Raw genomic sequence first — 12,243 nt, forward strand, 5'->3', positions numbered from 1 at the left:
GAAAAGGTGTTACACTGTCACTTCAAACCATACAGTTCTCCATTATCAACTCAACATCAACAACAAAAAAAAAAAATTAAGCATAAGCTGTAACATTAAGTTAGATGTTATATCTAACATATGTTTGGGTTTTCCATGCTCTCACAGAACAGTAATATGCAAAAGATAGAAGAATGTGTTTTTCTTTTTAATAAAAATTCTTGGAAAGAGAAAAACTGGACTCACCAGCTTCTGCAGAGGCTTTTTAAAAACTTGTTTGTCTGGCACTATGTAGTCTTTTTCATAAAATGCATGAAGCAGCAAGAACTCATTACGTTCAGATCGTCCGCCCATCATTGTCCTCGACTATAGAGAGGGGTGAAAAAAGAATTCAAAGCAAAGCATAGAAAACACTTACATACAAAAATAAACTACACAATGTCCTTCAACTATTTTTAAGTTCACCTAGTATTACTATTATTCTCTATCATCACCATGCACACTCAAATGTGATATTTTTATGGAAGTTTTACATTATTACTTGACTAGATCATTGAACTCTCGCACTCATCACAGCAAAAAATTTACAGTATCATGTAGTCTCAATCAGTGTTTACAAATTAAAACTAGGAAATGAAACACAGAAAACATGGAACTGTTTTTGTGGGACAATGGAAAGGGGCAGAAAGTAATAAAAGTGTACCATGACATTTCCAGAGATGTTTGTTATTTGAAGAGCCAGTGGCAGAACATTCAGCTCACACATGATCTGGAGAATGAACTTGGCATCTGTCCAGGTGTTTTCCAGCATGAACATTAAGTGAGGAGACTCACTGGGAAAAGAAGAAGGATGGCCTAGTAAAGTAAAATCAGCCTCCTTTGTGCTCTGTAGTAGTGTAGACCTATATGCTGTACGGTACACGTGGTATCTGTAGCACACCAGTGTTGAATTATACAGCAAGCTCTTAATTGGAAAAAAAAAAAAAATCCCAAAGCTCGAGCTCGCATGTCTTATTAGTGTATCTAAACCAATGCTCTCACAAATCAATTTGCTTTGCACATAGTAAGCCACCACCCATGAGTAGCTTCAAACATTATAAAATACTGTTAAGATAATATTTTACTTTTCAAATACCAGTATGCTAAGTCAGCATCTCCATGACAAATCAAATAAGCAAGTATGAAACTGTATAGCAGGAAATTAGCTCCTCTGCTTTCCAGTGAAGGATTAAAACCACAAATCATCAACTCACCTGTACATATTTCGAATTTCCTCTGGTAGAATTGTTATCCTCTCTGTTTTCAAAATCTGACGGACCAGTTCAGATAAATGGTAACTTTTGCAACGAATTAATTCTTTAGCAGAAATTTCTACATCACAGATCATTCGACCGCAGGCAGCGTTCCTTTCAGCAAACCCCCCTCGTCCCTTAGTATCATACAAGGGAAGAAAAACCCAAACAAAATGAAACATACAAACATTAGCAAAGAACATTTATCCAAAATATATGCTTATAGGTCTCAGTTAAGTCAGTTGGTCAATAAATACTCTAATACTCTAAATACTCTACTAAATACCACTAATACTAAGGCTTTATAATTATGCCCTAAAGGAATCTATGGTATATTTCAGTATACGTGGATATTAAGAAGTAGATACTTAACTCTCATTACTACTTAGATCTTCATTCTTAACCTGTCATGCTTTTTTTTTTCTTTAATAATTAGAATAGTCCCAAAAAGAACATGGGTGTGAATTTTGTTTTTCCTCCGAGGATATTTTTCATACTAACAGTGGGACGAAAAAGTCACAGAACAAAGGACACACAAATACTCATCTTGGCCTCTAGGAAGGACAGGAACAGGCAACAACGTGGCCACATTCAGCACTTCGGTACTCCAAGCCTCACACATTGTCCTCTGAACAAATACGTACTAAGAACTACAGAATTATTAACTTAGCAGCTCTCTATGGGATGATTCACCAATCAATCCAAATTACATTTTCTCATTTTACAGTTATAGCAGACAAAGACTGTTACAGTAAAGACTATTGCAATTAATCTGTCATTACCATCATCTAGTTGAGATATGTAAACTAAATTAGCCTAACTTGAAAATTAGTTTGGCTTATTACTGTAATAAAAGTCATATAAACACTCATCATTTGTGATCTGGGACACATGAAATTCAGCGTGACCAACAGTCAAAATACATCAGTGTCACATTTACAATTCCTCAGCAAAATTAATTCATTTTTAATCACATGCAACATAAAGGGGCTTAAAAGACTTGAGCAATCTTATTACCCCAAGCTTTGGCATATTGGACCTCCTCAGCCGACCTATCTTGGACCAGTGAGGGACTTTGGACACATTAATTCTTTGAAGCAGCACTTCCAGATCAAATCCATAAATATTATGACCCTTGCAGCAGAAAAAACAACAAAAAAAGGTTACAACAAATGCAAATGGAAAGACTTACTTTCATATACTCAGTATTCCTTTGCCCTTTGTGGTTTTTTCACACTAATTGATGGCATTATCTCTCTCATAGAAAGCACTTTCTAAGAGAACATTCATCAACAGTACTCATTAGTCTTAACACTAACAATGCTGTTCAGTAGAATACCAAAATCAGCTCTATAACTGGCTCATAGCACACAGGATTCAGCTTTATGCTTTGATACCAGAGATTAGGATTTAAAGCCTTCTAGAAGAAAAAAACCCCAACATTCTTCATACAGCATATAAACTTAGCTATGAGTAATTCCTCTCTCTCCATCCATGAAAGTCTCAATATTGACATCAAAATACTGTCATTTTTTTCCTTTGATACTACAACAGGCACAACTGTTAAATCTGGACAGGAAGACCTTGCAACCAATATTTACATATCAAAGTACTCTAGCAATATTTGCAAAGTTTAAACAATGCTAAGGACATTGCTGACATTGGTCTGTAACCTCAGCTGAAAGCAAAATGCTACCCTGACAAACGAGTCTATGTGCACCAGTCAGTCCGGAGGAACTGTAGGTTCACCGTATCAGATACATCCGTGTGGTGCAATATTGTGCTGTAGAAGAAGCTCCTTAAAATCAGCAGCAGCATTACAGCTATAGTAGAGGGGTCCTACCTATATTACTATAGCTTGTTTTTCAACAGCACTAATTAAAGCAAGGGCAAATTAAACTGCACTAACAAAGCTCTCCTGTTTTTAGGATCAGAGCTCCCCTACTACTGGCATCTTCAATTTAAAGCCACTGGCTGCAGTGTTTCCCCTGATTCCTTCCCATAACCACCACGAAGCTCAGTTCATAGGGCAAACACCAGATGCCAGCCACAGTGAGCCGAGAACATCAGGAATCTGACTGCTTGTTTCATCCTATTCCCACCACTTCATTATTTGTATTTACCTACAGAAGAATAGCAAGCTGTATATAACCAACCTCGGATTTATAACCAACTACAAATTGTCTTCAAAATTTCATTAAATGAAAGTCAGGACTGTATATTCATTAAACATAGCAAAAAAAAAAAAAAAGAAAATGAGTAATTATAATAAATCCTCAGCTGCCAATACAGAAAAAAAAACCACAAGAGTGCTTATTACAAAACTTTGCAGAGATCCTGTGGATTTGTATAGGTTATCATTTTCATTTACAGCATGAACACCATCTAAATGCTGACAAATTATACGAGCATCTGAACTGAAACAGACTCTTAAGTATACCAAGAGTTCTCATTTTTTCCCAGAAAATTGCAAAGTTTTTTTCGTTGTGTTTTGTCTTTCTGAGTAAAGAAAAAAACTCTACTTGTTTCAGGTACTATGGAAATACTGCCTATTTCAGATATTATGGGAAATAAAAGGATGTATAAAATGCTGTCAGGGAAATTCTGTATCATCTTTGTATCAAAGTATACCTGCTGTCTTATAAGCAAATTCAATTCATAAGGCAGTCTAAAATAAACATTAAAAAAACCTATACGGGGACAAAAGGAAAAGAAGAAAGTTGGCCAGCTGACAATATGCTTTAATTTAACTCTCAAAGTCTCAGAACTACTCACCACAATAACATCTGGGTCAATTTTGTGAATCTTCGCAAGGAAAAATCCCAGCAGTGTTCTCTCTGTTGCAGCAATTTCTATTTTAGCATTCTAAAAGGAGCAAGAGAGCACCTGATTTCAATGACCCAATAAGTTTAAAATGGAAACACCTCCTCTCCCCTACTAGTTACAAGACAATAATAAAGTACCACAGAGTTCTCCCTTTCCTTCTATAATTCAAGGCTTTTTGTTCTCACTCCCATAGACACAGAAAGCTTTTCTCAGAGGCTTTTTTCCATTTTGCTTTTGTATGCAGGTGTCTAGTGATATTTTAAGAGCCTCCTAAGAATCAAGCACACCAGGAAAACGCTCCATGTGCATCCTTCCATCACAGGCTTAAGATCACACAGAAACAGAGGAAAAACAAGAATAGGTTACTTTATTATTCTGTCAGCTCTCCCAGTACCCTTTAGAAAGGATGTCTTCTAAATTTTAACAGACTTTACTCTCCAAGGAAAGAAGAAACAAATTCTCCCAGTTTACTACAAGTACAGAGTCAGGTATAATGAAAATGAATCACAATTTTAGCCTCCCTGCAAAATCTTTCCAACTCTCTTGCCTAAGTCTCCATCTATTTTATGAGCACAACTAGCAGCAGTACTGAATCACACAGAGCACACCTCTGTTTTTACAAACAACACAGAATAAACACCGGGATTTAGGTTTGCATAGTGGAAAACTATTGAAATGATCATGCCATTCCTTTGAATATTTCTCTTACACAACTTACCCAAAGCAACATGAAGTTCATATTTTAAAAGGTACCGCAATCAGAAGGCTAACAAAATGAAATTACCTTCTTTTTAATAGCTTCTTTGAAGTCATAAGGAAAAATGCAATCATTTGGTTTGGAAACAGCTGCAAAAGAAGTTATATTTGTTCTTACATATAAGTTCTTAATTGTACCCTTCCCATAAGCATCCATCCATAACAAAGGGAGATAAGGAAAACTAAATTCTAATTCAAAAAAGCTAGCCTTATGTGAATACTTGTCTTTAAGATGACTGAGTAATTAGTAAAGTATTAAACAATTTCAATCATTCATGTCTGAGGTTACCATTGCAGATTAAAACTATGGTCCACACCTTCTAGAGAACTTCCTCCCACAAGCGTTCAAAACTATCACTTCCAATTGGGGTCTGAATCTCAAGGTTTAGCTGATCTTACTATAATAACCCTGCTGTGAGAGATTTCCCCTCCCCCCCCGCCCAAGAAAACTTATTTATAAATAAATGTGACGTTTATTTTTTTTAATTCTGTTCAGAAGAACTGAACTGAAAAATAACTAAGTGACAGTAAATAAGTAGTCTAAATTAATAGGTGAATAAAGTAATCCAAGAGAACACATAATGAAGTAAAACTAATTAAAATGATAGGAAACTGTATAGAGCAGGGTTACTTCACATCATTTCAAACTAAGATTTTTTTCAATGAAGTCTTCAACAAAAAGTCAGTAACCAGTGATTATAAAAACAGGGAGAAAAGCCTGCCTGGTAGTTCAAACTTTGTCACTTACCTACTCCAGCCATTGCTGGAGTGACAGAATGAAGTAAAAAAACCAAATGCAAAACAAAATCACCATGCAAAACACAAAAAACCACAACAACAAAAGAAAAACTCTGAAGGAATTGTTTTTCTACTCATAAACTGTTCCAAGTACATACCACAGAAGTGTGTCTGAAAAGGAGGCTGAGGTGGAGCCTTATCCAAAGGAAATTTCTGATGAATCAGAGCTGCAACAGCCACAATCTATACCAATGAGATACAGAACACACATCTTCATAAATATGACTACTATCAATAGCTATTTCTTCCCTCCTTTTTTCTTTTTTAATTTCCCTCATCTCTTTTCTCTTGTTTCTACAAAAGACCTTTTTAAAATGAATTCCAAATACAAATAGTTATAAAGAAGAAAGGTAAAATAAAGCAGAACTTACTCCTAAATTCCTCTCAAATTTCTAAGATAATAAAAATAATTACTTTTGGAAAACCCTGCTTTTATCAAATTTTGTTCTGAATCTGAACAGACCCCACAATTTAAGGATTCCCTATGAAGTGCCCTATACTGGCTAGAAACCAGGAATTTTCCATACTAGCCCCCCAAAAAATTTAACTTCACCAAGAGAACTAGTTCTGCTTGAAAAATTCGCCAGCCTAATTTTTCTTCCATTGAAATAGCCAGAAACAACTACCCTATCCTATTAGTGAATACTAAATCTCTTCCTAAGCTAGGGAGACTTATGTTAAAACACAGATAAACATGCCTAACTGGACGTTATGGTCTGCAGTCCACAACTGAGAGTGGCCACCTACATCTCTCCTACTTTCTGAAAAAAGAAAAGATCTCACAGCAGAATAGTAGGTGCTATAAGATTCAGAGCAAATTCTCATTCTATTTCAAAATTAGTATTATCAGCAGAAAATCCCAGTCATTTTACCTAGAACCTATGATTAGCTCTACCAAAAAAAAAGAAAAAAAACCCAAAACATTAACAGCTGTTCTGGGACTGTTTCATTTGTAACTATTACAAATAGAAGGCTTGAAAAAATACATAGAATCTACTGTCATGGTAAATATTCTCACCAAACCCCCTGAACCTATAGTTCTCACGCTACCGAGACTCCAGTAAAAATTTCTTTGAAAAGCCCGCAGCACAGAAAGTTTATTCAACAGTAAAAATATTTAGATATGCTTTATCAGGTGATATGCCAAAGAACAAAACCAAACCAAACCAAAATGAGAGCAGATTACTTACCTCATTCTGGTGAGTCTTTGGGTTCTGAGTGGTTTTCATGCTGAGGGACATGACCACGAGAGGAGGAGGAGGAGAAAGATCTTGAACCACGTTCACCAAGCCAGGCTTCATGGCCACAGCCTCCACCTTACACCAGCTGACCGACTGATTTGAGGGCTCTGAGGAAACAACACAAACCACCTTCAGGTAAGGCTTCTCTAATCGCACTATTGCACAGAGCATGTCCTTTGAATGTTTTGCCTTTCTGCGATAGTCCGAGATTCAGACTAATCCTGCCCAATTTTTTGTAACTCCCTGGGCCCCAACTCCCCAGTCGGAAGTTCAGTCACGCCAGGGGCTCTTTAAAACCAAAGAAGAGAGGGAAGATTTGTATTGAGATCAGGAAGATGTGTAACGCAAAAAAAATACTTCAGGCAGTTTTATAGAGTCATAGTACAGCAAGATATAAGCCAAGTGAGCATAATCCCACCCAAAATTACTATACCACCTCTTAGCATCTAATCTTGTAGTCAGTCCAAAGGGAGAAGGCTTCACAAAAATTAAATTAATACAAGTGAAATGAAAGAATACTCAGAAATTTCTCAAACGCTACAGAAAAGGCAGCCAGAGTGCTAATCAAAAGAATTTTGATCGAATGAAAACAAGAACATATGACTGACTGAAATGCACCAGGTAATTAATTCATTTAGATATAGTCCTTCAGAAAAACGATTATGGAAATAAGGAGATGGGGAATGTCATAAGAGAGTTCATACTACCCTGGTACTATAAGCTATCATAGAATGTAAGAGAGAGCACAGAAATTTAGAAATTATTTAGACATAAAGTGTACAAGAGCTAAAAAATTATATAGATAGATGGAGGGGAAAAAAAAAAAGACATGTTCACCACCCATTATCATTTGAGAATTTTAGTCTGTAATTCTTCACTTGCTTTAAAAAAAAGTGATCATTCATAAAAGATGCTTATGAAGTAACTCTCTACATGCAGAAAGAAGCAGAGGTTACATTTCTGACAGATTAACCTTTTGAAGACAGCTGTTGGTAGAACTAGTTACCTTACTCCCTGCAAAATTATTTCGCCTCTCTCTGGAAACCCACATATTTTACCTTCTCCCATTATCCTTGCTCTAAATGCAAACAGGTAACTGACTAAAATATCTTCATTTATAAAACAGTGATTATCTCTCCAAAGGAAGACAGGCAATCATTTGCTTAACATCTTTTCTCTTTGATCGTCAATATCTTAACACCCTGAGCTTCAACTAGCACGCTACAGAGCGGTTGTCTCCAAAGCAGGGTGCATGCACTGCAGGGGGTACCTAAGACAATCCACTGGGGTGTGGTTAAGAAAATATTTCTGTACCATTAATAAATAAATACATTAAAAAGTGTTTATTTCACATACCTCATCCTTTTTTAATTTCTATTTTTGTGTTTATTTTATAATGTACATAATAAATTATATACATGTGCTACTGTAGTAATATATCAATAAATATTTATATATCGGGGATACATGTTCAAATTTTTACTGACAGGGGTGCATTGTCTAACAAGTTTGGAGACTGCTGTTCTAGAAAAGCTCTGGTGCTACCTAGCACTGATACTTAAACTGCAAAGACAGCTTCATTATGAATAGTGATGACAGTTTTTGAAAAAGTTGTAGAAATCTGATCAAATGGTTTGAGACTTGCTTATTCTAAACTTTTCAGGTATACTTCTTATCCCCAAGACCCTCTATGGGAAGTGTGGAAGGGAAACTACACAAGAAAGCAAAAATTTCTGATAAACTAGACGCTCCCCCCAAAAAAACCCTACAAAACCAAAACCAACCAACCAAACCAGCAACAAGAAAATCCCAACAACCCAGCTTTGGGGCACAAAATCCAATGCAATGACTACAGAAATTTGCATAAATATAACTAGCCAGCTTAATAGACAGTTTTCAACAGAGCGGGCATGCCACAGCTTTGAAATGAGCAATTCTGATAGCAAGATACAGACTCTCTAGAACCTGAAGGCTGTAATGGAGATGTGGGAATGAGGAAAAAAGAGCTCCCTCAGATTACCATTTAACTCTGGCGTGGAATCAGTATTTGAGCGCAGGCAAGGTAGTTCTACAGGGAGATAATGCACATCAGCATTAAGTAAAATTGAATACTGCCTGAACTGTTCGTTATCATTGCCATAACGTTTGTCATACTGGATATGAGGAACAAAATAGCTCTGGATTCTTTTCAGGTGAAAAAAGAAAATGCCAAAGAAATAAGAGGTTAAATCTTGGGCAAAGAGTACAGGTGAAAAACCACTCTTAAGCCTTTAAAATCAGTGCCAGAAAAGTACACGGATGCTTGCCAATATCTGGTGGAAAACCCACCACACCTAATCCGTCTTTTGGCAGTCAGGGGTTTGTCTTGCCTATTCCAGCTCAAAATCCTTACTGGTATCAGCTTTGTCAGTGACTGAGTGAGGTGTTGAAGACGAGAATCCTCCTGGAGTCAGTGTTCATACTGTCAGTTCCACATTCAAAGTGCCCCAAGGAGATTGCACTAATAGATGTAGCTTTTGTCCAGTATGATCAACTTCCCTACGTTCTTGGGAATATGCAGCACATGTTGAACAAAGGGCTCTAACTGAGCCAAAATAAGGTGGCATAACCACCTGTAAGTGAAGCATGCCACTCATGAGGCAGAAAGGATTTCAAACTAAAAAAGCTCCACGCCATAAACTTTTCTAAGCGTCAGAAAAAACCCAACTAACAGACAAACAGAAAAGCCATCCAGCAGCGGTTTGTTCTTAAAAAGATAAATTTGCAGAAAAAAGCATGAATCTCAAGTCATCAAGAGAAGAAAAGGAAACTAACTTTGGCTCAGTAGACATGGCTTTAGGGTATGCACCAAAGAGTAGCTGCTACGCACTGTATAGTTCCCTCTCACTGCCATTCAAACTTAGAATCTCATCTGTACAGTGTGCAACTTTATACAGATAGAGCTCTCAAAAAAAGAAAGAAAAAGTTATATTTTGTACTAGATAATGAAAATTACACAAATAAATTGAAGGTTAATTTACAAAATTATAATTTATCAGTACAATTTAAATCTCCACTCCTCCCCCCGATCTGTAATTATGTGTATTTTCCAGCAACCAAGTATTTCACATGCAAACCACCATACGTGGATTTTTTATTTCCAGCCAGCATGGTCCTTTGATCTTCCGACTCATCAAGAGAAGTTCCAGGCTAGAGGTGTTAGCTCCAAATACATGTGAAAATGTTTGTCCTTTCAGATCTTGGGGAAGCCGAGGACATTCAGCCTAACAAGTAAGAGAAAGCAGTGAGCCATTTCACCCCACAGAAGCCTTCAACATTGACACACTATATTCAGACAGCACCTTAACAAAACTACGCAATATCTGAAATCACCGTAATTTCCCACAAACAAAGCCTTAACTCATAATACCTCACAGTAATTGAAGAAATTACACTATTGACTTAAATAGGTGCATAACAAAATCAGGATTGCAATGTAAAAATGAACTGAAGCAAAAGTTCTTCACCCATATTGAATATAAGACAGAAATACTGTCATTAGTCAAGACTACAACAACGTTCAATGACCATTTTAATATAGAAACTGCTCAGGTTGTAAACTTAATTAGATAGTTACAGCTTTCATCTTGTCTGTCATATAAAGACTGGATAAAGTGTTTCTGCGCAGGTAAAGAAAAAATTGAGATAGCTAGCAAATCTCTATAGGATGCTGCTTTTGCACCTAGAACTAGTATAAAAAACTGCTTTAAAAAGACATTATCTTAGCAACCGGCCCAATAGGTTCAAGACTGCGGAGTCTCTTACATTTGAAACCAAACCAGTATTTTTGCTAATGAAGAATAGCTACTGATGTTCTCATGGGAATTTTTTTCCATCTTTGCTGCTCAATTTCATAGATCTTCAATAGAAGTCTTTCTCACCCAGCTGCTATTTGCAAAAGCCACGTAAGCAGAGATATCAGCTATATTCTGGACGTGGATTCAACAAAACCTTTAAAGATAGTAAGTAATTTAAAACACCTTACAGTACTTCAGGCCCTGATCCAGTATAGCTAAAGGATTGTTTGGCTGATTAGTTGATTCAGCAGCAAGGTGATAAAAATAAAGCAGGATAACTGGGAATACAGATTGTTGTAAATCAATAAGCAAATTATAACTAGGGGAGAAGGTGGGAGGAATGCAGTAGTTGTAGGAAGTATTTTTTCCCCTCATGCTTTATTCACACAAATAGAGCTAATGCTAACAAAGCAGTATGTCATAGGTTACCTGTTAAGGAACTGTTTTTAAGAACTAACCAACATACAAATGATAACAAAAAAAGCCACCAGGTTAGGTATTAACCTCTTGTTTTATTTTTAAATTACAAGACAATGAGCAACTAACTACATACTGAGACAGAGGTACAGCCACTAGCTAGTAAAGATCAAATCCTGCGAATCTTTTTCTTTTTTTTGTAAAATCATAAAATTCTTAATCAGATAAGAAAGCAGGTTATGGTCTTTCATCAGATTAATAATACTCACCGAATATTTAATTTCTAAGTATTCAGATTTTGCTGGAACATCCGGGATCTCAAAAGCATAATATTTTTCCACTTTCTATATAAAAGAAAGATATCATTTTTTCAATATGTCCCAATTGAATATTCATTCTGTCCAATAAGAAAGCTAATGAAATAAAGGCCAGTCAAAACATACATCTCAAATATCATGGGCCTGATCATATATTACTAATTCTGCAACTCATTATAATCATCTAAAGATAGTAAGAATGTTTTAGTACCTGCATTTAATCTCTTAAGGTTTTCCTAGCACAAAGAGTTTCTACATAATTGATTTACGAGTACACTAAACATTACAAAACAAAAAAATTACAAGCTTAATAGCTAGGGAAACTCAGAAATGTTCTGTAAATTCACAGGCTTCAGATATACTAATGAAAATTGGTGGTTGCAGACCATGACAAAAATCACAAAATGGCTGAGATGGAAAGGCATCTCCATATATTGTCTAGTCCAGCCGCCTGCTCAGAGCTGGGTCAACTCAGTGGGTTGCTCAGTGTCCTCTCCAGTTAGGTTTTGAATATCCCCAAGGAAGGAGACTCCACAGCTTCTCTGGGCAACCTGTGCCAGGGCCTGACCTCCCTCACAGTAAAAAAGTGGTTTATGTTCTGATAAATTTCACGTGTTTCAAATGGTACCTATTGCTCTTGTCCTCCATCAGGCACCAATGAGAAGAGTCTGCCAGAATCATCTTTGCTCCTGCCCGTCAGATGTTTATACACAATGATAAGATTTGCACCACCAATCCCTCATCCCAAACCTTCTCTTCTCCAGACTGAGCAGTCCGAGCT

The 12,243-nt window shown here is 36.5% G+C and overlaps 1 protein-coding gene across 6 annotated transcripts in view; it reads right to left on the reverse strand.

Annotated features, from left to right (window-relative positions):
• The window catches only part of POLA1 (DNA polymerase alpha 1, catalytic subunit), a 208,126-nt gene that overhangs the window by 173,333 nt on the left and 22,550 nt on the right, over positions 1-12,243 (reverse strand). For all 6 annotated transcript variants that reach the window (XR_008574515.1, XM_054808263.1, XM_054808237.1 and 3 more), the window contains exons 13-22: positions 11,415-11,489; positions 10,017-10,155; positions 6,842-6,999; positions 5,750-5,834; positions 4,882-4,943; positions 4,047-4,136; positions 2,289-2,405; positions 1,233-1,408; positions 683-812; positions 226-345 (exon numbers count right to left, since the gene is read on the reverse strand). Coding sequence is in view for 5 of the 6 variants with exons in the window: in XM_054808263.1 (XP_054664238.1) it covers positions 226-345; positions 683-812; positions 1,233-1,408; positions 2,289-2,405; positions 4,047-4,136; positions 4,882-4,943; positions 5,750-5,834; positions 6,842-6,999; positions 10,017-10,155; positions 11,415-11,489 (1,152 nt within the window). In the remaining variant the exon portion in view is untranslated. The remainder of the gene's footprint in view (positions 1-225; positions 346-682; positions 813-1,232; positions 1,409-2,288; positions 2,406-4,046; positions 4,137-4,881; positions 4,944-5,749; positions 5,835-6,841; positions 7,000-10,016; positions 10,156-11,414; positions 11,490-12,243) is intronic.

The sequence above is a fragment of the Grus americana genome, chromosome 1, assembly GCF_028858705.1.
Source record: "Grus americana isolate bGruAme1 chromosome 1, bGruAme1.mat, whole genome shotgun sequence".
Taxonomy (NCBI): Eukaryota; Metazoa; Chordata; class Aves; order Gruiformes; family Gruidae; genus Grus; species Grus americana.